At 40.8% G+C, this 26156-nt stretch overlaps 1 protein-coding gene across 4 annotated transcripts; it reads left to right on the plus strand.

The window, feature by feature from the left end:
• The first annotated feature begins 3480 nt into the window (after positions 1-3480).
• Positions 3481-9330, plus strand: june (JunE proto-oncogene, AP-1 transcription factor subunit). 4 transcript variants are annotated; one of them, XM_066660892.1, is made up of 2 exons: positions 3481-3597; positions 4613-9330. In XM_066660892.1, the coding sequence occupies exon 2, from the start codon at positions 4758-4760 to the stop codon at positions 5802-5804; it is 1047 nt and encodes a 348-aa protein (XP_066516989.1). In that variant the 5' UTR covers positions 3481-3597; positions 4613-4757; the 3' UTR covers positions 5805-9330. The 4 variants fall into 4 exon arrangements, with proteins under 4 accessions (XP_066516989.1, XP_066516991.1, XP_066516990.1 ...); XM_066660894.1 differs by lacking the exon at positions 3481-3597 and adding an exon at positions 3600-3675; XM_066660893.1 differs by lacking the exon at positions 3481-3597 and adding an exon at positions 3846-3894.
• The last annotated feature ends 16826 nt before the right edge of the window (positions 9331-26156 follow it).

The following is a 26156-nucleotide window of genomic DNA, read 5'->3' on the forward strand; positions in this document are numbered from 1 at the left end:
GATGTCAGAAGCAGAGCAAAATCAGAACGACTTGTTTCACAGTGTGTGTTGGTAGACGCTCTAGATAAACACACAAATATGTGCATGCACTGAACAAGCGATTATTTTTCATAATATATCCACTTCAAAATGAAAGGCAAGTCTCTGTATTAAAAAAAAGGGGTTTTCTCTCTGTGTTTCGGTCAGCGAGAGGTCAGTGAAGGGCAGGTTTTTGGGTTCATTTCTCTGTCCTCCGCAGCTCTGTCTCAGTGCATCACATCAGCTGTTTTTCCCTTACGTACTTCTCTCCTCTCGCCGTGCTAAAAGCTCTCATCGACAGCCGAGCGCTGGGCGGTCATCTCGGCTAATCGTCTGAAACAGCTAGCCGCCTCCGGCTGGACACCTGACCTTGAAGGAAGCAGTGTGAAGGGGGGTGGGGGTGAGGGAATAGACAGAAAAGCATGCAATCATCATTAATAATCTAGCGGTGGACTCTGTGTGTGTATGTGCGTGTAGTACTGTGCCTGTGTATGTGTGTTAGGAGTGGGGGTGAATAATAACCCCAAGCAAATCACCTTTGGAGCGGTTAACTAATGCAGACGGCTGAGAGCTAGCGTCCTGTAGGGCCCGTCGGTGAGAGGGTCAACTGGACAGACCGGGGCAGCAGTGTTTTTGCCTACGGCATCCACACTGTCCTGAAGCTTAGAAGGGTCCAGTAGGTCGGGCCTCACCTTGAGCTCTTTAGGTGTTCTGGAAAACCCAGATCAGCTGTAATCTACCCATTACCTGTGAGAGTGAATGAGCCACAACATTATGGCCACCTACACTGTTCATTCTCTCAGTTCTGAGCACTTGGTAGTTCTACACTTATAGTTCTCTATTGCTCTACACACATTGTAAGACCTCTTTCACCCTGTTCTTCAATGCTCAGGACCCTCACTGGATCACAACGAGGTATGATTTGATGGTGAATCTTTCTCTGCACTGCAGTGACACAGATGTGGAGGTGGTGTTAGTGTGTGTTGCCCTGGTAAGAGCTTTAAAACTCTCATAGAACTGCTGTGTCTGATCCGCTCATATCAGCACATTAACTGACCCAAGCAGGGTCATTGCAGTGCTGATCCACCACCCAAATCATACCCGCTCACTAATGGTTTTGTTGGTGACCAGACCATTAAAAAACAGGGCACAGTCAGACTGAGACCGTGTCCATTCTCTCAGCTCCAGTATGGTCAGAATGGACACTGAGTGTAGAAACAAGGAGGTGGTCCCTATCTACCCAGTGTCCAGCAGGTTCTCCATTTTTGCCATTTTTCATCTACCAAACTGATAGATCACACTAACTGTCCTTTCCACACTGCCATCTATAATCTTCTCATAAGTAAAATAATCCATATTTAGATCTTGTTACGTGAATTAGCAGTAAGTATAAGGAGTGTTTGTTTTCTTTTTTACTGGAAAGTTCCTTTAGTGGGAGATAGATGTTTTTTGTTTTCCCCAGAAATGATGAAAAGGTCAGCGGCTCATTGAGAGTATGTGCTGTGCGTTTGAACTGGCACGTATTTATAGTCTTTGTACACACATTTTTACATTTTTTACTACAACGTGATAGTCATACGCTCTGAGTAACAAAGCCATTCTGTTATTACATTTCCACCTTGAAAACCTTGTCACTGTTTTGAAAACAAACATGTATTTCAGAAATGGTGACTTTACAAGAGAAGGAACTAATGTACTTTAAAGCTGGAGTTTTACATTAGGAAATACTTTTTACATCAATAAATCAAGTGCTCTTATAATAAAAAATAAAAATAAAATTATCTGTGGTGGGCAAAGTAATGTTTAAACTGCAGCCAGCTCACATTGGCTATAAAAAAATAAAAATAAAAATAAATCCTCTTTATCTCCCTCAGGGACTCCTCTAGCTGTAGTCCGGCAGTGCATTTTCATGGGTTTTGGGGTCGTGACTTTGAAAGGCTAAAGGCTTTTACACTTTGCTTTCTACAAAATTACTTTAGCTTTTAATGTAAAGTAATATTTAAAAAAGTAATCATTTTTGGAGAATTTCTATATGTCCATAGTGAATATTTATAAAAAGAGCAACTGTTTGGTCCATTATTTTAACTGCACAACAAAATGCATGGTTTTATTTGAATGGCAATGATTTATAAGAAGAAAAATATTTGTTTGCCATTGATGTGATGCAGTGGGTAACACTGTAGACTAGTGTTCCACTCCCCACACAGGTAAAAACAACATACATCAATAAGAGTACTTATGAACGAAACAAAAGGACATGATCATTCAGTAATTATAGATGAATGATAGCACAGTCTTCTTCCCAGAACCACACACATCCTGGTAGATTGTGCTGATGCACAGACTACACTAGGTACTATTAATAGCATTATGTTTGTATAAAGCTGAAAGGTGAGTGGGTTCTACCTGTCCGGAACATACGCAAAACCTCTCTCAAAGAACGTATGAAGGTTTTGATTTGAGGTGTAATTGCACCAGTCTTGGTATGAAACTGTATTCCAGTTATAAATGATTCAAATATTGATTCAGTTAATGACCTCCTTACTTTTCACTGGAAATGAATGGGCATGGGTGGTAAAAAATATTAAAATAATTCCTAAATAAATTTTATAAATTATAAATTTTATAAAATTAAATAATTTCTAAATTGTTATAATTTTGATTTTGTACGAGTGACAATGTTCATACCTCTGGCTTTATAAAACATTTTGAGATGAGTGAGTGAGTGAGAGAGAGAGAGAGAGAGAGAGAGAGAGAGAGAGAGAGAGAGAGAGAGAGAGAGAGAGATAGAGAGAGAGAGAGAGAGATAGTTACCATCTTGGGGTCCACATGAATAGAACAAGTGCTAGGTTAAAGGTGGGTATGGGTTGAGCTGTACACGGGCTATTAATTATACCGAAGGGAACAGCCAACATCAGGAAAAAAGTGGGCAGCTCCATAACGCCTTCTATTGAGCCCCACATGGGCCCAATTTTTTATTATTATTATTTAAAGAGAGTTCTGGTCCCATCTCTGACCCTTGAAGGTCATTGATATGTGGAGCCAACGTTTAGTTTAACACATGGACAAACTTATTTCGGTTAGAAATTCAACCAAAGTTAATTTTAACAGGAGTGTACAACATTTGCATAGTAGTAGACTGTGAATGTTTTTATTCACTTTTATTTACTTCAAATGTACAGAATTTAACCAAATATCCCCTGTTAAAGTCGTTAGTCAGGGAGTGCGCTGGGGTGGGGGGGTTGTAACTAAGGCAACACCTCTCAGCAACGAACGCGCGCGCCCGACCAATCAGAGAAGAACTTTAAGCGATGGGGCGGAGTTACTGGACCGCCTGACATGCGTTTCTGAGTTTTTTTGTTTTCACACTTGTTTTGAGTCAATCCCCGCCTACAGTGTTACACGATTGGCCAGCTGCGTCCCGCCTTCAAGTAGTCTGGTTTAGTAGCCAATCGAAGCTGAAACAACCGACAGTGGAGTCCAATCAAAATATTTGCGGGGCTGGGATTGCTCTGAAACGGGTGTAGACAGCAGAGAAATTGGCTGAAGCAGAATCTCAAATTGCTCCCTAGTCTCTAGGTAGGGTTATACATATGCTTTATAACATAGGTAATACATGCTCTAGAATATATAACATGCTTACCCACAACATATTAAGTAAGTAACGGCGTGTAAATTCTTAATTTTAGACATAGAGAGGGCATAGTTTAGGCTCAGCTAGTGCACTATGTAGGGAGAATGGGTGTCATTTGGCATCACACCGAGTTTCAAGAACTGTGGACAGAAAAGGGCGGGTGTTTATTAGCGAGCTGTCGAGCAGAAAGTCCCTCAGTTGAGCCGAGAGAGAGCGGCGAGAAGCAAGTGGACAAAGTGAAGGTTCTAGCAGTCGCCTTTTTTAAACATTTTAAACAATCATTTACCTCAGAAACGGACGGACTTCTTTTCGTTAGGACTTTTCCCCGGAGACGTTTGTTTGGATAGCGCTCCAGTTGGGTTTTGTTTATTTTTGAACGGCGAGGAGCTCGGCTGAGGCAAAATGCGTGGGGTAACGTATCATCGACTCAACGTCGTTTTCTGTCACTTCTGACTAATCACATACGCACGAACAAACGGAGGACTTTTGACTCACTGGAGATTCTTTCTTAGGAAGGGTTATTTCTCAAGCGCGAGTGATGTTAAAAACTCGCCCTGGGTTTTCCTGTCACCTACACAGACAGTAAAACGAGCCTACTCGCGGTGGTGAATTACTGTAATAATTATTCATCGTTTAAATAGATAAGTCGTCGTTAATTGGCAGCTCAAAATACCATTAATAGACTACAATGAGCCTTGGCTTTCAGCTGTAATTAAACACTTTTTTTTTTTTGCTTTTTTCTTTAAAGCCAGGTAGCGTTAGTCAGTAGGGTAGGATTGTCCACCACTTTCCTATTTCATTTTCTGAAATGTGGTTCATTATTAAGCTGTTCTCTACAACACTTTTTTGTGGCTGAAGGTCGACATGGTGTGAATACAGTTAAGACCCACCCACAGCCTGAGGCTCTGGACATGTCAGTGGTCTATGTGTGTATTTATCCCACCTGTCTCTCTTTTCCAGGGTGGATTCTGATGATTGGAAAAGGATCCTCCAGTTAACTTTTATTGTTCGCTTTCAAAACTGGGTTTGGACTATGTTTGTGTGGAAAGTCTCACAGTTCTGAAACTGCCTAATCAGATTATGAAGATTTCATACTGCTGTGTCAATGACGGGTAAGATGGAAACACCCTTCTATCACGATGACACACAGAGCATCCCAAACTTTGGACAGATTTCAGATTATGATCGATATCAAGGCCACAAGATGATGAGCAAGAAGAACATGGCTGTGCACAATTTCCCCAGCACTGTGGGAAGCGCCTCTGGCCTGAAGCTGTTGCAGGGCCAAGACGGGCGCAACAGCAACATCAACCCCAACAGCCTGGGCATTAACGGCAACCCCAACAGCTCTCTGATGTCCTCGGCCGACATGAACCTCCTGAAGCTCTCGTCTCCGGATTTGGAGCACCTGATCATCCAGTCTAACCAGGGGCTGGTCACGACAAGCCCTGCACCTAGTTCCTCTGGCAACCCTTTCATGTACAGAAACCAGGCCACGAATGAGCAGGAAGGCTTTGCGGACGGCTTCGTCAAAGCTTTAGCAGATCTGCACAAACAGAACCAGCTGGTGGGTGCCCCCATGTCTCCTTCCTCTTCGATCCAAGGGCCGTACCAAAGGAACCTCATGTCAAGCGGAGAGATGCCCATATACACCAACCTAAGCAGCTACAACCCTAATCAACTCTCAGTATCCTCCTACCCAGGAGGTCAGCTGCCCTACAGCTCCTCAGCTCATGCTACTGCCCATTCCAGCCAAGGTCAAGGTCACCATCCTCATGGCCGGGGCTTGGATGCTCCTCAGACTGTGCCGGAGGTTCCTCATCCTCCGGGGGGAGACCCCACCAGCTCTCCACCATCACTGTCTCCTATTGACCTGGAGACTCAGGAGAGGATCAAGGCAGAGAGGAAGAAGCTGAGGAACCGCATCGCAGCCTCTAAGTGCCGTAAGCGGAAGCTAGAGCGGATTTCTCGGCTGGAGGAGAAGGTGAAGGTGCTGAAGACGCAAAACTCGGACCTGGCTTCCACGGCCAGCATCCTGCGGGAACAGGTGGCGCAGCTCAAACAGAAAGTCATGAATCACGTGACCAACGGCTGCCAGATAGCAGTCAGCTCGGCCAGCATGGCCAAAAGTGGGGAGAGCACCAGCTGCTAAAAAAGCGAGAGCTGTAAAAAGGGATTTTTCCTTTTTCTCTCCCCTCTTTCTCTCGCATTCTCTCTCTGTGCCGCACCCTAAACTCTTGATCTCTCCTCTTCAAGCTTGTCTTGCTTTTTTCATGCAAGCCAGTGCTGAAATGGAGCAACAAGGATATGAGAGACAAACGGCACAAAGTTGAGAAGGGCCAAGAGAGCAGAAACCTCATCCTCAGCTGACACAGACAACTTCCAGAAACTGAGAAAGCATGAGAGCGAGAGAGAGGGAAACCTTCGCTCACGAAAGGAAGGCAAAGCCAGCTGCACCTCGGCTCCAATCTCTGAGCGTCACTCTAATAAAAAGACTGCGATTTACAGAGTATACAATCATGAACACACCTCTTCTTGCTCACATTTGGATGGTGTGATTGTTTGACTGCACTTTGAACTTGAACTTGATCAGGTTAATAGGGAACCTATAGACTGGGACACAGCAATACTAACCAAACCCTCCCCTAAAAGTGGACGACTTGGTAAGGAAAAAACAACACACCATCACACGGGCAAGCATGGACCGGGTAGGACACAGTCGTTGACTCACTGTGGGGATTCCTGCGCTTAAAAAAAAAAAAAAAAAAAAAAAAAAGATTCTCTACCCCCCAGAGGAAGACTTATCAAGCCAGCTTATGACTAAAACGGCGATTTTCCACTTCAAGGAGATGGGAATACATTTTCTCTTTCCATTTTTTTTCATGATATCAGCATCATAGTCTGCTGCAGGGTAACCTTTGCTGATCATGTTTTATTTTTTTGTTTGTTTTTTTTTTGGTTTTTGTTTTTTTGTTGTTTATTATCATGCACTAGAACGCAAACCTGAACATTTTTAAAAGGCCAGTGATGTGGTCACAAGAGGAAAAACAGACTTTCTTTTGTGCTGTTCCTGTTTGAAGTTGTCTGAAAATGAAGCTTCACATATTTGAAAGTTGAAATACTCTCCCCGCCAGATATTGATATGTTACCTGTATTGTAACTGTAGTTATACAAGTGGAAATTTTGTTGACGTCCGGTCACCGTGTCTCAATAATACATTGAAGCATATTGTTTGTACGTTTGTTGGTTTGTTTGATATTGTGCAATTTGTGAATACAGGAGAAAAAAAGAGAACTTTTATACACAAATGAGAGTTTCAGCCTTTTTTATAAGTATTAATTTACTGTGTTTGATATTGAGACATTGATTCGTATAAGCAGAAATCTACATCTTCGAGTAAGGTTTAAGGTACTGTGCAACAAGAAGCACTTTTAATGGTACATCTTTACTTTTTTCTTGAGCCTGAACTCAGCTGAAAGATTCTCTAGCATTCCAAGACCTTTTGCACTGTATTTTTTCTCGTGATTTGTTTTTTATGCTTGGGAGATACGTTTCAACAGTGGGTTAATGCTGTGTTATGTTCCCTAATGTCATATATTAACGCTGTGTTAACCTTGAGCAGCAGTGTGGCATGGCGTGGAAGCCATGGCTCTGCTTCTTAATTTAAAAATCGCAGTGATCCTTGGACACATTGTTAGGCTTTGCAAAAGGGATGAGGTTCCACACGAATGCACGGGGTCAGCTAGTGTAAAGACTCTGCTGTAATCACAGAGATGGCCAGCAAAGGGCTTTTTGATCAATAGTATTTTGCATTTTTCTCTTATTTGTTTTAATTTTTCTTTTTTGTAAGGACTCTGAAGCAATTTATTTATGCAAAACTTTATCTATGGTATTTATGTTATTGTACAGGTTGGAATACTGGTGTCATGTTGTCACTTTTTTGTTTTTGTTTGTTATTTTTGTTTTTGGAAATTACATAATTGCACATAAAACAGTAAATGATGTCTAATATTTATCCTCTGTGTACAGCGTAACGGTTTGAGTTATTTTGAATTATTTTATGCCTATGTTTTTAGTGGATTCCAAAATAAAAGTTGCAATTGTTGGTACAGCATAAAAAAATTAGTCAAGTGAATATTAGTGAAATTATAAAATTTAAAACAATACGTAATTTGTTAAGCCTCTAAAAGCTCATGCAGACAGCTTGTTCTTTTGTTTTGGGTCGATCAAGGATTGATGCTTACACACAGAGAGAGAGAGAGAGAATAGGGTCCTATAAATCTACTCATTGTTGGTGCACTGAAATGCCTTTCCTATAAAAACGCATATATAGATTATTCTATTTATATATGTCTATATTCATATCAAATCTATGAATAGATTTAATAGGGGTACTGAAGACAGGTGTTCCAGCTGTCGCATAACCTTTGAGCGTCAAGGAAATATTTATTTTTTTGAAACTTGAATAAGGTTTTGGATGTCACAAACTTATATTTTTGTACAATTTTCTTTTTCTTTTGATTATTATGAAGAGTAAGAAAAGTGGTTCCTATACCTTTTATCATTCCAGAAATACTTTATTTATTGAGGTGGTATTAAAAATATGTTAGTGTGACATTGTTTGATGACTATGCTTTGAGCATTTCTGTCTCTTGTGAACATTTGGTTGTTTGCGATTTCAAGAAAATGCCGCAGAGAGACTTTACAAAGCGTCTTATGTTTACTTACCAGTTTGTTACCTAACAGTAATCCATATACTGAAGGTGTATGGTCCTGGAGGGCACTGTTTCTTTTCTACAGTGTGCTGTATTGTGTATGACAGTATAGTTTTTTGTTCCCTGGCCTAAACTGGCAAATTTATACTAGTTGCGTTGTACTTGAAGTTTGCTATATCACAGTCAATTTGAGGTATACCATACTTTGCATCGCTTACTATGGAACCGTTAGGGTGGGGCTGTACATGTTCTGCTGCTTATGGTTGTGGACACCACTCTAGGGACTAGTGAACTTTGAGAGAGGGTTGCTTGCACTCCATTGATTTTCACACTAAACTGATTTGGTAAAGCTCAGCACTTCAGGCTATCTTACACATTTCTTCTTCCTGCATGTACACACACGCGCACACACACATAGACACATTGGTATAAGGGGCATGCGGTTGCAACAATGACGTTAGCAATTATTTGACCCAAATAATGAGCTCTCTGCCCCACCCTCAAGCCAAAGATATTCCATATAAAGTATATCACGGATCATAGAGCAACCCCAAGAGTCTCATAACACAGTATTAGCTTACGAGTATCTGAAAGAAAAAGACAAGAATTTTCTAAACAGATCTAGAACTTTACTGGAGTGTTTTTTATTTTATTTTTATTATTATTATTCTTTTGGGGTTTTTTTTTGTTGTTGTTAGCTTTGTTGGGTTTTTTTTTTTTTTTTTTTTGGGGATCAGGGCAGTTTACCCATCATTTTTGGCCCTTCCTCTTGCCCCCCACTGATTGTCAGTCAAAGACCTAAGGGACTTGTAAACCCTCCTAAAATCTACAGAGTCACACGACTAAAGGGCGACTTGCCTTGCTTTGTTTAATGGTTGTTTTCTTTGGTTCGAAACAATATACGGTCTTGAAATATTGTTCACTGTTTCCATGTTTTTTAATCAATAAAGCCGTAGGTTTCTAAACAACAGTTCTGCCTGTGTCAGCTCTAATTTCAGCTTCTAGCTTCAACTCTACAGTTGTGGTTGGTGAGCATTTTCAAACAAGACAAAACTTTCAGGCTTATACAAAAGAATCCCATCACGATTAAAGCTCAAAAATCATCTAGAGACAAACTCCTACTGGAGTTATACAATTTTACAGATTATAGCCAGTGCTGTTCACAGTTAATTTACAGCCGTGTTCATAGGAACGCTTAGAATTTTTCCCTTTGTGCTTCTCCTGAAGTGTCCAGACCACTGGACTTCCACAGAAAATATCTTTGTTTTTGACCTTTTATTTACAACTTTTGTTCTGGGGAATTCATGAGAGGAATCAGAGTGTGGAAAAAAAAATCAGAAAGTGAGAATGTTTATGAGGTTTAAACAGACAAAGCAGCATCTCTGAAAACTTCTGTTGTCTTTTAGAAGGAAAATGTTTCTTGTACAAATAAGTTTTAAAGCAGTTGTGTGTAACATATAATAGTAATTCAAACATTTTCCCACTTTAATTATTATATGGTAACTATAGTTTATTATTCAAAAAGACAACTGTCCTTTTATTCAACAAAAAAATAAGCTCAAATTTAAATAGTTTGAAAATGGCAAGCAAGAAGTATTTATTCATCACTGCATTCTTCATGAGTTCTGTCAGGAAAGAGCTGCAAAAGCATGTGCACTGATTTGTTCTGTTCTTGGGGAGAATATTGTATCCAAAAGTATGTGTGAGTTTTGGTTCAGACGATTTAAAATATGTAGCATATTAATACTTTATATATTTTTTATTACATTGCTGTTTTATTTATTTATATATTATTTGGAAGTAAAATGACAAGTTAAACATAAACACTTTAGAAGTTATTTGTACATCTAAGAGAAATAAAATATTTGATTTTAAAATAAGGAAATAAACACTGGAATTATAGAGAATTGTGAGCAGTGTAAAGACAATGGGCTGAATGTGGTACAGAAAGAGTGCATTTCCTTATTGTTTTGGAAACTGCGAAAGCACAAAAGGAAGAAGTTCTTCAGCCACTCGGGGAGATGCCACAACTACAAAATCTGTGTCTGTCATCATGCCAATGTGCGTAATAGTCCATTCATTCTTTTGGAGTTTTCCCCCACTGTGATGAACTTAGCTTAACAAACAGGTGTCACACTAACATTACGTATTGTGAGCAGTCCTGTATTCATCTCATATATTGGTGTCTGGGAGCACAGTCATACTTTGCACTGCCACCCACCCTGTGTCTGAGGCCTTTCCCATAAGACCAACCCTTCCAGTAAAGCACATGGAATAGGCGCCTGGGTCATTGTGAAAGTAAAAGTCACAGCTGAGGATGCAGTGTGTTGGGGAATTGGACGGGGGAATCTGTATGTCTGCGAGTGCTTGAGCTCAGACAGTGAAAGGGAGCTAAAAATGCCTCATTGATAGGAAATTGTTTGTTTTCACATCCTGCTGACCCATTGACAGGTTGGCCTGTCTGCTCTTGTGTGGGTGTCTTCGCTCTGAGACGGGGTTTCGCTACAAGGGGAATGAAGGTGAACAGAAAGTGCTTTAAATAGCACGTCTTCATCAATCTCACATCACGATTTTTACGGCAAGGTGAAGCGGATCGCGTCCACCTACTCCGGAACAAAAATACGCAAAGAGTCAGACGAATAAAAAGTCCACATATTTCTTGCAGAGTTTTACGCATGACGTCTTTCCGTGCCTTCGCTGACGCGGGCTGTTTTGTTTACCCTTAGATTCACAGGCCAAATCAAGTCACCAAACGAAATAATAAATCATATGCTCACTGGCCCTGCTGGTGTGTGTGTGTGTGTGTGTGTGTGTAAGTGAGAGAGTGAGTGCATGCATGTGGATCTAAAGGCCCTTGTCTTCCTCTGAGCCGTGCGGATGTGCTCTCTTTCGGGAATGACTAACTCTCCACTTCCGCCCACCTAGGCTACCCACACATAGGCAGGAAAAAGGAATTGTGGGTCAATGAGTTGCGTCCCTTCTCGGCAAATGTTCCCTCAGAAGAGTCCGCTTCTTTTCTGTTCCTTGAAGAGTGACCTACCGGAGGTGGACAAAACAATCAGAAGAGGAGTGCGGTAACCTTAGTGTAAATGCACTCTTAAAAATAAAGTGTTATATTACAGCTATGTTAGGTTCCCTCAAGTGTTTCGACAGACAGCAGTTTCTTTTAAAAAAGTGTTTAAATAATGTATTTATGATGTATATTTACAACAACAATAAGGTAAAATGCTAAACATGATTAACAACCGTAATTTCCTCTTTTTAAATTATTTCTTTTATTTATCCCTTGGAAACATCTCTAGTTCCCGTCTTAAACCCAGTTCCCTGAATGTAGCCCTCCTGTTTAAATACAGCTTTGAAGTGCTTAGTTCCCTTGATATGATCAAAATTTTCCTATGCCAGCCACAGAAGCCATCTGTGTCTATAATTCATCAGTCTAGGACAGAGAGTGTTGAGGCAAAACCATGGATGAATCAATCAGCAACGCTAACAACAGCAACAGCGGAAATCTACTGTTTCCCTCAAAACAAGAGGCTACAGCAGTGGTAGAGCTCGAACCTGGACTTAAATCTGTATTTAAACATGAGGGCTACAGTCAAGGTGTCAGAGCTGGACCTAAAGATGGTTTCCAGGGTTAAAACATGAGTATTCACTGCATTACTGTTTTAATTAATTATCAAGTAAATATTTTTACAGTTTTGGTTTTATAATTAGTTTAACAATAATAAATAGTTTCATGTTATTTTAAAGAAATTGCTTGTCAAGACTCTAGGGATCTGAGCTTAGTCATAATAACAAAAAGAAGAAACTTTATATGTAAGACATAATCTCAGGTCACCACACTCCTCTTCTGACTGTGCTGTCCACCTCCAGTAGGTTACTCTCCAAGGGACGGAAAAATACTGGACTCTTCTGAGGGAACATGGGACAGAGAAATGGAAAAATCTTTTGGGTTATATCTAAGAGAATATAACATGATTAACTGCACTACCCAAAATAATGCGAACAATCCAAGTGAGAATTCTTGAATTAGATCTCGCTCAGGTAGGAACCTTTTTTGTTCTGTTTTATTTTTAAGCAAACTAAATTTCAGTTTTTTTTTTTTTGTTTTTGTTTTTGTTTTGCTATTCATGTTCCCACTTTACCTTCCTCTCCTGTGGCCCAGTTCCCTGGGAGTCAGCCATGTTGTGTACATGTGTAGCTTCTGCCTCATCACATTTGCAGTTTGGTAACAGGAAGCAGGTGCATTCCACAAAGCAATCATGGGCATTTTTTGTTTTGGAGAGCGTGTCGGTGATGTATCAATACCAGGCAGCGAGCATGTCAAGGCTAACCTCACTTACATCCTGGATTAGTTCAGCATTCAGCTTTAAGAGGAAGTAGGTAGGGAAGCGAGAGAGAGTGTGTGTATAAGGGTAGGTACAGGCCATGGAACTGGGACTGACTTTGTAAATATATATCACCATAGAATGCCTTCAAAATACATTTTTATACTTTATAAATACATGAGAATGAGGATATTGGGATATTTTTATTGGGAAAGTCCTCTTCAGAGAGTTCATAATTTCACTATATCATACAGTGTTCTTACCAGTAGAGGCAAAAAACTATAGAAGACAACTCTATATTTGCGCTACATGCTTATGCTCAGAATTATAAATATTATTTATGCCACATAAAGCCATATAAAACTTGATAAACAGAGTGAGAATAAGAGTAGGTACATGATGTGAAAGGAAGGGAACAGTGGCGTGTGTGTGTAGGGCGGGTAAGGGTGGGATTTTTCTCCTGGACTATTTGTCTTGGGCGAGTTTGGGTGTGTAATCAAGATTGCAAAACACACATACACACACACACACACACACACACACACACACACAGGAGTGGGAGGAGGGCCACACCCACTCCTTATGTGCATGTGCTAACAACGCTAGCCCCGAAGCTCAAGAGTCCTTGAATAAAAGATGAGTGGAATGAGCCCAAGTGCATGCAGCTATTTCAGGTGAAACACTTCCTGCATCGCCTTGGCAACTATTGTAAGCCTTGACGTGAGCCGTCTCACCCAGCAGAGCGATCTGACAAGCCATGGCCAAGGAGATTTTTTAACAGCATATTATAAGCCATATCATCCCTTATCATATCTTACATTCCACACGTACAGCACTTTTAAGAGCAACTCATAACCACATCAGATGTAGCAGAATTAACCAGGAAGGAACACCCGCACTAATACACAAACCTTACTGTAAATCAAGGTTGACATCATCACTTCTTCTCCCCCAGGTATTCCCCCACCCGCTTCCCATGTGTTCAAAGGTTGGTCGGTGATAGTGAAAGTGTCAGACAAAAATGTCAGTAATTCTGATTTCATAAAGCTTCATTGGGCATTATATGGCACGTACGATGCCTTATAATGAAGCACAATCTTTTACATACTTGTTTATAAACAGTTTACATGTGAATTAATAATATGACTTCATTAATACAGGGTTCAAATAGTCTTATAATAAGTATTCATAAGAGAACTGCAATTAAAACCATGTTTTGTAGTGTGTTATATTGGTTACAGTGTACTTATCAAATGATATTATAAAGCATTATGTAAAATGATGTTATGAATCAGTAATACTCTCGTTTTCTAAACTATTGTGTATGTAATTGCAACTATGTATTATCCACATAATATATATGACATACAACTTTTTTTAAGTGAATGCATTTAATACAGTGTTATAAATACAGGATTTTCCTGAAATTATATCATGTTTTTTTTTTTTAATCACAAGTCATGCAAAAAAACATGATCTAATATGCTAATCATTCACACACACCAATGCTCTCATAAGTTTATTATAGAGTCCACATCACCCCAGCCTGATATGACTCTAGGCTAGCTTCCAAGAAAGGCTGGACACGCTTAGATTAGAGGGGTGTTCCACAGGGCTACATTCTAAGACCCTTTATATTTGTAAAGTTTATGGTCCTCCCTGGTTACGTACAAAGTTTATTTTTAAAAAGTTCCTTAACAACTTTTCAGTGTTAAAGACTGCCAAATGAAGGAAGCTTTAAATGATTAATTGCTTGCAATGCTTCCTTCTAAACAGGTCACAGAGCTGTTGGTTAATAAACTATATAGGCTCAAATGCTACGCGAGGTTTTCTCAGACTTCTGCTTCCTCAAAATGTAAAGAAATATGTCATTAAATATGTGTCCAAATATTTGTTAACAGTGAGGGTACACTCATTGTTAACATAGATTTTCAGTTTAAACACAGTTCATACATGGGTAATATTCATAGAAAATTTCAGAAGAAGTATAGTATTTGATCCGGTGTCCAAAAAGGGTGTACATTAATATAGCAGCTGAAAATTCTGGACTACAGCACACTGAACTCTCTTCCTGCTGCAAACGCCATGCAGAAACTCCATGCTGTGCTCTAGCCCTGTAGCCTGAAGGCTGAAATAACAGCGACACTTCAAGTCACAGGGGAAAAAAAAAACAGAATAAGAAGAAAAAAAAGAAAAGAAGTCGTCAGCTCTCACTTCAGGCAGTGAGATGCTTGGAGGATTCATGATCTAATGAGAGCTGAAGAAGCGTACGGTTAGTTTAGCAGCTGGACTCAGTGCTGGGCAGTTGTCATGACCTACATCAGCCTGGAAGTCCCTCAGCTTTTGGAGGAGTCTTTTTTTATTTCGTGTGTAGATATACAACCCCTGAAAAATACGTGAAATCGCCACGTTGAGAGGATGTTCAGCCGACTTTTTTTTTACATCATAGCAAATAAATCACTGATGATTCAAATTGATCAAAATCAAACCTAATACAACATAATTTTTTAAATAGCTGAACATTCTCATGCCATATACAGCAAATACATTCAATATAATTATTTAAATTAATGGCTTGTTTTTTTACATATCTTGTAGATTTTGATATTTTATCGGATTAAGCCAGGGCAACTTGGAAGCTTGGCAAATTTGAATGTACTTAGTAGTATTAAATATTAACCACTTCTGGTTACTTACAGTGATGTGCCAAAATCGGGGGCCATTTTTGTTTATTTGATTTGCATAATAAACAACAATTAAATATAAATTAATTTATTCATTGTCTGTAAGCATGTATCTGCAAGGCAGGAACACACCCTGGAGGGGGTGCCAGTCCCTCACAGGGTGACACACACCCACACATTCACTCACACACTCACACCTACAGACACTTCCAGATCGCCAATCCATATGTGTTTTTGGACTGTGGGAGGATACCCACGTGGATACAGGGAGAACATACCAAACTTCTCACAGACAGTCACCTAGAGCAGGACTCAAACCCCAAACCCCAGATCCCTGGAGCTGTGTGACAGAGACTCTGCCTGTTATACAATAAATATACAATTTAAGAGGGTAATTACAGTGAAATACAAAAACAAAGAAAGTTAGAATTTGAACAGTTTTGCAACAAAATAATGCTAAACATGCTGCTAAGGAGCAGCTGCTGTTGTTGTCAGAACAATAGACACCCCAGAACCCAGACCTCATCCTCCCTTAATGTGTTTGGGGTTATTTAGACTGTTAGAAACTGTTCCGCTGAGGTCAAGCCATGTCTCAAGATTGACCAACCCAAATGGTTGTTTGTTGAAAAGACATATCCAGTGCTAGCTAGCTAATCCCCTCTGTTTTGATAGCTGTACATGCTATTTCACTTGTGCTCAAAAAGACCAAGTCGAACATGATTTTCTGGGTCTTAAGAGGGTTTAGGAACACATCTGAAGGCAAGGGAAGTGTTCTTTTGGGGATATTCTGCTGGCCTTTGACCCAGACCATTGTGGTTCTGATTATTTCTATGTGTTTCACATTTAGTGGAGATGGTTTGGATTGGCTTGAGTTTCACACCTTGCGTTCTTTCTTTAAGCTCTTTTTATTAATAGTGAAAGTGATTATTCTGCACAGGGGTCAAACAATCAGACCTTCTGCCCTCTCAGTTGGACTTGGGTTACAAAGACAAATGCCTATGTGATGTTTCAATTCGGTTTTGCAAGATTAGGAGACTGAAACAATGAGCTCTATTTGACGAACAGATTTCAATATGTGTTTGTTTAAAAGTGATTATGTCACTAAGGGCACAACTTACATGGGGTAAAATGTAACATGGATATTTTAAGTACTTGTACAGGTTTATGTGGAACATGCTTTTGGCAAATGATTTATATTCATTTGATAATGTCGTCAGCTAATTTTGACAGTAGTTGTTCAAGTTGTTTTTAGCATTTAAATGTGCAGCCAAGATGTGAGGGTGTTCGTTTAATAGAGGGTTATGTAGTAAACAATGGGATAAGCCTAAAGTAGTTTCATTAAATGTTGGTTGTTTTTTAAACACAGATGAACTAAATTAATATATAAATGTATTACAGATGTTACGTACATAAATTGATCTTACATTTTTTTAATATTACCTGTTTTATGGCTACTTTATTGTTGATAACTCACATTTCTTTAGGTTGTAAAGCATTTTCCTATCAATTACTCATGATTAAACAAACCCCATCCATTTGTTACAAACATCCTTAACTGGGGTAAGTTGTACCATTTATAGTTGCACTAATTTTGACTGAATTATTCCAAAACCTTTGGCAACACTTGCCAGTCTGCCACATATGTCACATGCCACTGTTATGTCTGCCACATAGCAGAACTGGGCAGGTAGTGTTCTCCTCCAAGTTTGTTGAGCTACAGTGATGAACTAGTCAATCTGGTAATGAGGGCTGTGTGGTTGTTTTACTGAGATCACAGTATTTTCCCCATGAGTTAACTGCTTGTAGGCAGAGACCACAGCTTGTATATGGGCCTAATGCCATTAGTAATAGCATTAGTAATAGTGCTATTATTACCACCCAAACTTCTCTGCATTAACATTTCTGATGTTCAGAAGTGAGGAACATTTCTTGCGAGAACCAAAAAACAGGGACACGCATGACACCATACTAATGCTACACACTGAAAGCTTCTGAGCCATAAGTCCCTGAGCATATGCAAACGAAGGCCGAGATGATCTAGAAAAAGATTGCGCAGGATTCACCGCAGCATTGTGTTGGGTTGCATCAGACCATTTTTGAATAGGGATTTCAGCAAGTGAATGATGGGATGGTTACAGCTGTGAAAAAAGAGACGCAGACGGAATGAATGATGTGACAATAAGGACGACAGCCTGTCAAAGCAGTGGCTAAGTAGCTCTAATCTATAATCTAATCCGATTGGCCACACTGAAAAGTATTAGCCTATCAAACGCATCCTGGAGGAAACAAGGATAAATCAAGGTCATCCATGGCTTTCTGCGTCAAGGCAGAGTCTAAATTTCTCTCTGTAGGCAAACAGCACTGTTCCTTGGTATAGATTATAGCACTGAGAATAGGAGGTTACAATTATCTTGAGTTCCCACAAATACATTGTCAGACACCTCTTCTAAATAATGATTTCTGCTACTTTAGGTTCCATGTAGGAGCATTGCTGAGAGAATATGATACTTAGGAGTAGTGGCACATGAGCCTCAGGTCACCATGCCCAAAGCCAAATATCTACATTGTTTGGAGTGAGTGACCTATATCCAGTACATTTAGCATGAGTTGAAGTTGTGTTTCTAACCCAAAACGAATCATCCAGGGTCAGTACCTGACTTCACTCATGTTTATATGGTTGAATACCATCAAATCCAATAGACTAAGTTAGCGTTCCTCAAATGTTCAGCTGAGACAGGTCTATTTTCTTAGTTTTGGACTGAAGCTAAGAGACTTTTGTTGCTAACATGTCATAGGCGTTATGAATGTGTACTACTGATGATTTGGATTTCTGAGAACTGAAATCTGGTTGGACTACAGCTCGTATTCACAGTCTAGTGACGAATGTAGAACTTCCTGAAGGCCTAGAGTGACATATTTTCTCACGCATCTGGTTCCACCCATCGTAAATCAACCACTGTCTATTGTTAGACTGATGTGCTAGGCCTTCAATCCCGCACCTGAAGTCCTAAACAATGGGAGCGCTCCCTTGCCTGGGGTTGCTAAATACTATGAACATAAAAACGTGATTTGTAGATGACTGGGCAGATCAAGAATTTAACACGTTACCGACCAAGACTCTACTACAATATATTAATTCGTTCATTCATTCATTTATTATCTGTAACCCTTATATAGTTCAGGGTCGCTGTGGATCCAGAGCCTACCTGGAACCATTGGGCTCAAGGTGGGAATACACCCTGGAGGGGGCGCCAGTCCTTCACAGAGCAACACACACACACTCACACCGGACACAGGGAGAACACACCAAACTCCTCACAGACAGTCACCTGGAGGAAACCCACTCGGACACAGGGAGAACACACTACACTCCTCACAAACAGTCACCCAGAGGAAACCCACGCAGACACAGGGAGAACACACCACACTCCTCACAGACAGTCACCTGGAGGAAACACACACGGACACAGGGAGAACACACCACACTCCTCACAGACAGTCACCCGGAGGAAACCCACGCAGACACAGGGAGAACACACCACACTCCTCACAGACAGTCACCCGGAGGAAACACACACGGACACAGGGAGAACACACCACACTCCTCACAGACAGTCACCCGGAGGAAACCCACGCGGACACAGGGAGAACACTACTACAATATATACAAACATTTAAAAAAATAAGCACGTATATATTTTTAAATCTGAAAATGTTTTTAAGCTAGGTATTTGTGGAATTTAACCTTACATTTACAGACCTTGTGATTTATTTTTTTTTTTACAGAAAACATTCAGTTTTTCTCTAGACTTAGAGGCCTGTAAGGTTGTGAGGTTTAAGCTCACAAATCAAGCATCTTCATATTTATAAAATCAAAGATGGTTCAAGTACATTAACAAGATCACAGCTGAAAATCTCAGGTTAGCCGCGAAGTTGCTAAGACATGGCAGCCTTCAAAACTCCCACTCAGCACTGGAAAAACCTGTAGGATTGATCTTATTTGCACAGGATAAGTGACGGAGGAAAAAATCTCATTGACACTGCTCCGTGTCATTAAAAAGCTCTTTTTCACAAGCGCAGGCTTTGCAGATGTCAAACCCAAATAGCTGTGGCCCTCCCTCTCTCTCCACACAAAGCCAGAGGAGAGGCAGGCTGTTTTATTTCACCTGAGTTTTACAATAACTCTGCTCCATGTACTCCTCCGCCCACTCAGGAACAACGTCTGAAACCAGAAGCACCTCCTCTGACAGGTCAGGTGACCTTAGATGCAGAAATTTCATGGACGTTGTGTGAGCGCTTACGTGTGGTTTGGCAAGTTTGTGGTTGCGTTTGGTTCACTTGAACCAGACGAAGCGGGTTTTTATGTTTTTATAGCACTCGTTATCAATAAACGTCCACCCACGAGTTCATAAAAAGATAAGCAAAAATTTGAGGATAGTCTGAGAGAAAGACTTTACAATAAACATTAGGACATTGCTGCAAGGATTTGATAACATTCAGCCACAGAAACATTAGAGAGGTCAGGGCACTCATACTCATTTCAAAAGGGATTTGATGGAGCTTGTCAGCCTAGAGAACACGGTTCTACTGTTTCATCTGTCAGCACAGAGGGGCTTTATACCCCACCAGCCCACAGTTTGAGTATAGTGAACTCAAACTCGTATCAGGTCGTTCTACAATCCAGTTTTATTTCAGTCTTCTCTATGGAGATTATACAAACATCTGTGGCCAAAGTGTGTGCACTTTAAATAAACTGAGTTTAACTGTAAGGGAAGTGTAATAACTATAGTCCAAATAAGGCAAGTTAGCAAGTGATTTCCATTTCCATTTATTTCATAAAGCTACTCTTTATGTTATTGCATTACCAAACAAATGGACAAACAGAGAGAAGCTAAAATTACTTATGTCATTATTTTAATTACCATATTTCCCCTTTTCCTAAAAAGAAAATAACAAGCCAGCAAAAGACTAACAAAACAGTGCCTGGAAAAAATATCAGTACAGCAACACGCTCCAACAAAACAAATCATTAATCTGGGCTTGATGTTAAGGTGATGAATCAGAATCCACACCTCATCCATTTACACTCCAAACAAAGGCGAAGAGGCAAGGAGCATTCCTTTGGTCTTAAAGGGGAAGTTAAATCATTTTCATAAACCTCTGCATAAATCAATTACTGCAGTGAAATCATAGTCATTTAGATCTGTTTTGAAATGTTTTGTTCTTGAGAAATGTACAGGTTTATGAGTATTTTTAATGTTGGTGAAAACGAACAGACATCTAAAGAGTTGAAATGATCACGCAACATGTTTATGAATACAACCTGGATTTGTGGATTTTCCCATATCTGAACAGCACAAACAGGTTCCCTAGTGGCTGTGATTAGTAAATAAAATGCCTCAGTTTTCACTATAGCCCTCATGTAGGGTTACAGTCACCACTAGTGTACGGAAGAGCCGCTTCCTTTCTCTACAATGCCCTGGTTTACATGAAACCACTCTGAATGGCTTTGTTTGCATCCCTTTTGATGAAGCCTGAATTAGATGGAAATTCTTAAGAATCTGTGGAATTCCCCTTTAACAGTTTAACAGACAAAAAAAAAAAAAATCAGACTTTAACGTCCAGTGCTATGTGTGACTAATGATAAGTAACTGTTGGTGGTTCACCAAAGGTTCATCTCAGTCTTTGACACTCACAGTCAAGAGGCTATCCACTTCCCAATAGCACTGGACGCTTTGAAGTGTCGGCTATTGAAAGTAGTCTTTAAGGGTGACCCCTTCTTTGTAACGGGACTCTGCAAGTCTGCGTCCTGTTTGTTTTTACTGCGCTGATTCAATTAAGTCTAAGGCAATTTCCTCACGTTTTTAAAAGCAGGAGCCTTTTTGTGGCTGGGTTTTAACCCTGGCCAAACGTTGGGATGGATTTATCCAAATATTTTCGCCGTTTCCAATAGTAACCCTAACTTGATAGAGCAAGCCTTCCTCCAAGAAGAGGGCTTGGGGAACAGGGACGTCCAATCAGAGAGATTAATTACTTTCGGGGACGCTTGAGTTGCCAAGGTTGTTTTACAGCTGTGTCATGTCTAAACACAAGCATGTTTACGGTACCAAATGTTCACGTAGGGCAACAAGCAGGCCCTAGGCCTTTAAACGCTGTGTTGTGCTCTCGGACAGATGCGGAAAAGCTCATAACGGCCAGAAAGCGTTGCGATGATTAGGAGTGTTACGAGGCCGTATAATCCCGAAATGTTTGTTTTTCCACCTTCAAAGATATTTAATTGGAGTCCTGCGTTCGGCAGCCGCAAATCACATAAAGAGCTCTCTCTCTCGCTCCCTGGTGCTTATTACAAGGCTTTTGTGTTTTTTGGGTGTGTTTTCTCAAACTACACACATTGGTCGGCATCATCCGCTGCGTCCCACTGGAAGAACAAGAAGAAGAAGCAGCCCACACATCCATCCCAGTGACATCACGGGGAGATTATTTGGCAGGCAGGCCGATGCCTGTGCGATGTGTAATGGAATAAGTCGTCCTTGTGCTGGCCGCAGCGCACAAAAAACACATCTGAAAGCTGTTATCAGCTACAATGACATCAGCCCAGCTTGGCCTGGGCCTGTGCTGATCTCATCCCAGCGCTGTCCACTCTCTCGCTGTGTGTAGACCACAGTACTAGTCCAGGCAGGACACACGTGAAGACAGAAAAACACCTATGTTAGCCTCTGAGAAAAAGCCATCATTTGAGAGGTTGATTATCCACCCAACCTGTTGTTATATACATTATGGTCTTCTCAAAGTCTGGCACTTTCCACGTCCAGGGGATCTAGCCATGCTCCACCCCTTTATTTTTCTTTTCTTTTTTTATAGCCCATTCAGCCCATTGGGAAACTGCAGTGAAATTGTTCAAAACAACAACATAGAGGATGGTATTCCTAATTTTCAATGTGGTAAACTGTGGTACAGTGTGAATATTTGAGAATAGTGTTGTACTTCAGTTTCAGCAGATTCCCTCTGACGCATGGCCACTTATTGCTTTTAGGGTCCTGAAGTTATGGGTTTGATTCTGGCCACAGGTCACTGTCTGGGAGGAATTTTGTGTGTTCTCCCTGTGTCAGTGTGGATATTCTCCAGATGCTCAGGTTCCTTTCACAGTCCAAGAACACCTCGTAGGTGGACAGTCTGTGTGAAATTTTCCATATGTGTGAGTGAGTGAGTGAGTGAGTGATAGGGTGAGTGTGTGACACTCTGTAATAGACTGGCGCCTGGTCCAGGGAGTGTCCCTGCCTTGCATCCAATGATTTTAGGTAGGCTCCGGACCCACCACAACTCTGACCATGGCGAAGCAGTTACAGAAGATGAAAAAATAATTCAGCTTTATTTTAATAAGCACAATAAACTAATTTCCTGCCACCCGGTGTCATTTGCTTATAGTGGGCTTTGGTTGCTAAGCAACATATTAATTAACTTAATTAAAACCAAATTACTGATTTGTGCAAAGCAACCTAACAATGTTTTGAGTCAACAAAGAATTAAATGCTGTGTGCCATCACACGCGTACATTAATGTCCAGTGCCTCAACTAATCAGATTTTAGGTCCTGCACTTACATTCAGATACATTCCCTGTGCCAGAGCTGGTCGGTTACGATGGAGCACAGAGGGAAGGTTTAATATGTGTCACAGTAGCTGATCCATGGCTTTCTGAGGTTTTCAAGGTTTAAGAAATGAAAATGATGTGGTTATATTCCCATTAACTGATTTATTAAAGCATGCAGACTTCCTCTTAGTTTTCAACAGGGGACAGAACAAAGGCTTTTCTTCTGCGAAAGACGTTTTCACCATAATATTGCTTTCACAAGCCCAGGCCCACAGGCACAGAGCCACAGATCAATTCATGTTGGCGTACGGAGATCTGACTTAAGCTGGCAATCAGGAATAAAAGCAAAGAACCAAAGGGAAATGAGCTCAGTAGAATTTATTAGGAGGAAACAGGGAGGAAACTCACAGCATCCCGACGACAGCTTACAGTTCCACCCACCTTTTCAGTCTTAGGCAAGAGCCTTGACATGTTCTCAGGTCTTTAAAAGCAACCAGGGAACAAATATACTTCCTCATATATAACCGTACATTCTTGACAACAGACCTACATTGTATATAATAATATATAGGTTGGGTCTGAAATGACCAGTTCAATGATTTATATGTAAATATATAAATTGTTGTATAGTATTAAAAAAGACAATTGTCATTTTATTCAACAAAAAAAAACTATAAATGAAGTAGGTTGCAAATGGAGGGTAAGAAGAATTTAATGGTCACTGAATTAGTTATGAATTACATCAGAAAAAAAGAGCTGCAAAAGCTTGTGCATTGATTTGTGCTGTTCTTGGGGATAATACTGCACCCAAATGATGTATGCGCTAATTTTGGTGTAGACGATTTAAAGGTGGTGATTTCGATGTTAGCCATTAGGAATATAGAGTATTAGTCTTTCATTTTTGGTTATATTTTGTTTAATTAAAAGTCATTTGTCATTTTTAATGCTACACAATTTACCCTGAAATTATAAAAGAAAAGGAGAATGTATGAAAAGGAGAATTTTGAATTATAATTACTGGTACACTTACACACACACACACACACACACACACACACACACATATTGAATAATCTGTAGAATTATTTTTCCACACGCCCAGGGTTCAGTTTTAGAAGATGTTTGCACTTTCTGTTTCTTAGTCAATCCCAAACACATTCGATTATGCTAACATCAATACGTGGGGCAGCTAATCTACTGTTCTGAGAAACATCTGCTGCTTCTCTGCTGCTTCATTTCTTCTTTATTGTCTACTTCCTTTTCTCAGCAAAGGCTTCCCGAGAGCTGCACCTCCTTTCAGACCCCTTTCAGACCAAAAGTGTTGCCTTTTCGCAGTGGAAAGAAGGACACAAACAGCTGTGAATTCTTTTGAGTGTTCGACTTTTTCAGATCTCTCACAGATGAAAGTTTATGGGGTCTTGCTGGTGGTCTACTAGGTCTTACATGGTTGTAAGGAGTCCCAATTTTCTACATTTATCATTTCTTTTTGATCGCTAGTTTCACTTTGACTGTGCCCTTTCTTATGATCAAGGACTGATTCATTTACTTCGAAATATCTCTTGAAAACAGTATTTATTTACACTTGTCTCTGTAGCAAATGTGAAGCCTTTAAACACAAGTCTTTAAATCCACATGTCTTTAAGATTAGCGGGTTAATGTGTGTTTTCTGCACTGCTGAGTGCAGCCGTAAATAGCTGAAAATCACTATGTGGCAGGCTGTATTACACAGGTAGCAGGTAATGAGTTCTCCTGTTGGGTCTTAGACACTAAATTGCCCTGATGGGACGTTTCAGCTATTGCAACACATATTTTTCACTCTGTGATAACAAGCCATTGTCCCAGGCAAAAGCAGACAAAGCTATGATGAGTGTACGCCGTGATTACAGTCTGCTCATGGTGATGCACGTCTGTCCGAGAAAAGGCAGGAAAAGACAGGACAAGGACGAGAGAGAAGAGAACAATTCATCAATCTTTCAGCCCCTCTAGGGCGGTCACTGGTCTTATGGTGGCCCACTCTGTACAAAATAGAGACAGGGGATTTGAGAACCAAGAAGCTGAATCCAGAACTAAGAAATCAAAATCTGTAAATGAGAACATTGCCATTTATGTCAAGGGAAGATTTCTGTGTTAATTGGTCAGCCTCAATTTTGATCGTGTTTGATCGTTAACTGGGCGGCACAGTGGCGCAGCAGGTAATGTCGCAATCACACTAAAGGTTGTGGGTTTGAGGCCCGCTTGGGGTGACTGTCTGTGAGGAGTGTGGTGTGTTCTCCCTGTGTCTGAGCGAGTTTCCTCCGGGTGACTGTCTGTGAGGTGTGTGGTGTGTTCTCCCTGTGTCTGTGTGGGTTTCCTCCAGGTGACTGTCTGTGAGGAGTGTGGTGTGTTCTCCCTGTGTCCACCTGGGTTTCCTCCAGGTGACTGTCTGTGAGGAGTGTGGTGTTTTCTCCCTGTGTCTGAGTGGGTTTCCTCCGGGTGACTGTCTGTGAGGAGTGTGGTGTGTTCTCCCTGTGTCTGTGTGGGTTTCCTCCAGGTGACTGTCTGTGAGGAGTGTGGTGTGTTCTCCCTGTGTCCACCTGGGTTTCCTTCAGGTGACTGTCTGTGAGGAGTGTGGTTTGTTCTCCCTGTGTCTGAGTGGGTTTCCTCCGGGTGACTGTCTGTGAGGAGTGTGGTGTGTTCTCCCTGTGTCTGTGTGGGTTTCCTCCGGGTGACTGTCTGTGAGGAGTGTGGTGTGTTCTCCCTGTGTCTGAGTGGGTTTCCTCCGGGTGACTGTCTGTGAGGAGTGTGGTGTGTTCTCCCTGTGTCTGTGTGGGTTTCCTCCGGGTGACTGTCTGTGAGGAGTGTGGTGTGTTCTCCCTGTGTCTGTGTGGGTTTCCTCCGGGTGCTCCGGTTTCCACCCACGGTCCAAAAACACACATTGGTAGGTTGATTGGTGATTCAAAAGTGTCCGTAGGTGTCCAGGCTGTATTCCTGCCTTGCGCCCAGTGATTCCAGGTAGGCTCTAGACCCACCATGACCCTGAACTTGATAAGGGTTACAGAGAATGAATGAATGAATGAATGAATGAATGAATGAATGGATGATATTTAACTGGACAAAAAGAACATAAAGTTTCTGAATATGTTTTAGTTTCAAACGCAAGTGCTGTTAGCTCAGTTTGTTCACTTTGTTCACCTAGGTTCCGATACTCA

This window comes from Hoplias malabaricus, chromosome 2 (assembly GCF_029633855.1).
Source record: "Hoplias malabaricus isolate fHopMal1 chromosome 2, fHopMal1.hap1, whole genome shotgun sequence".
In the NCBI taxonomy this organism is placed as follows: domain Eukaryota; kingdom Metazoa; phylum Chordata; class Actinopteri; order Characiformes; family Erythrinidae; genus Hoplias; species Hoplias malabaricus.

Coding starts and splice junctions, on each gene's coding strand:
- june (XM_066660892.1), top strand. CDS start 4,758: ATGACGGGTAAGATGGAAACACCCTTCTATCACGATGACACACAGAGC.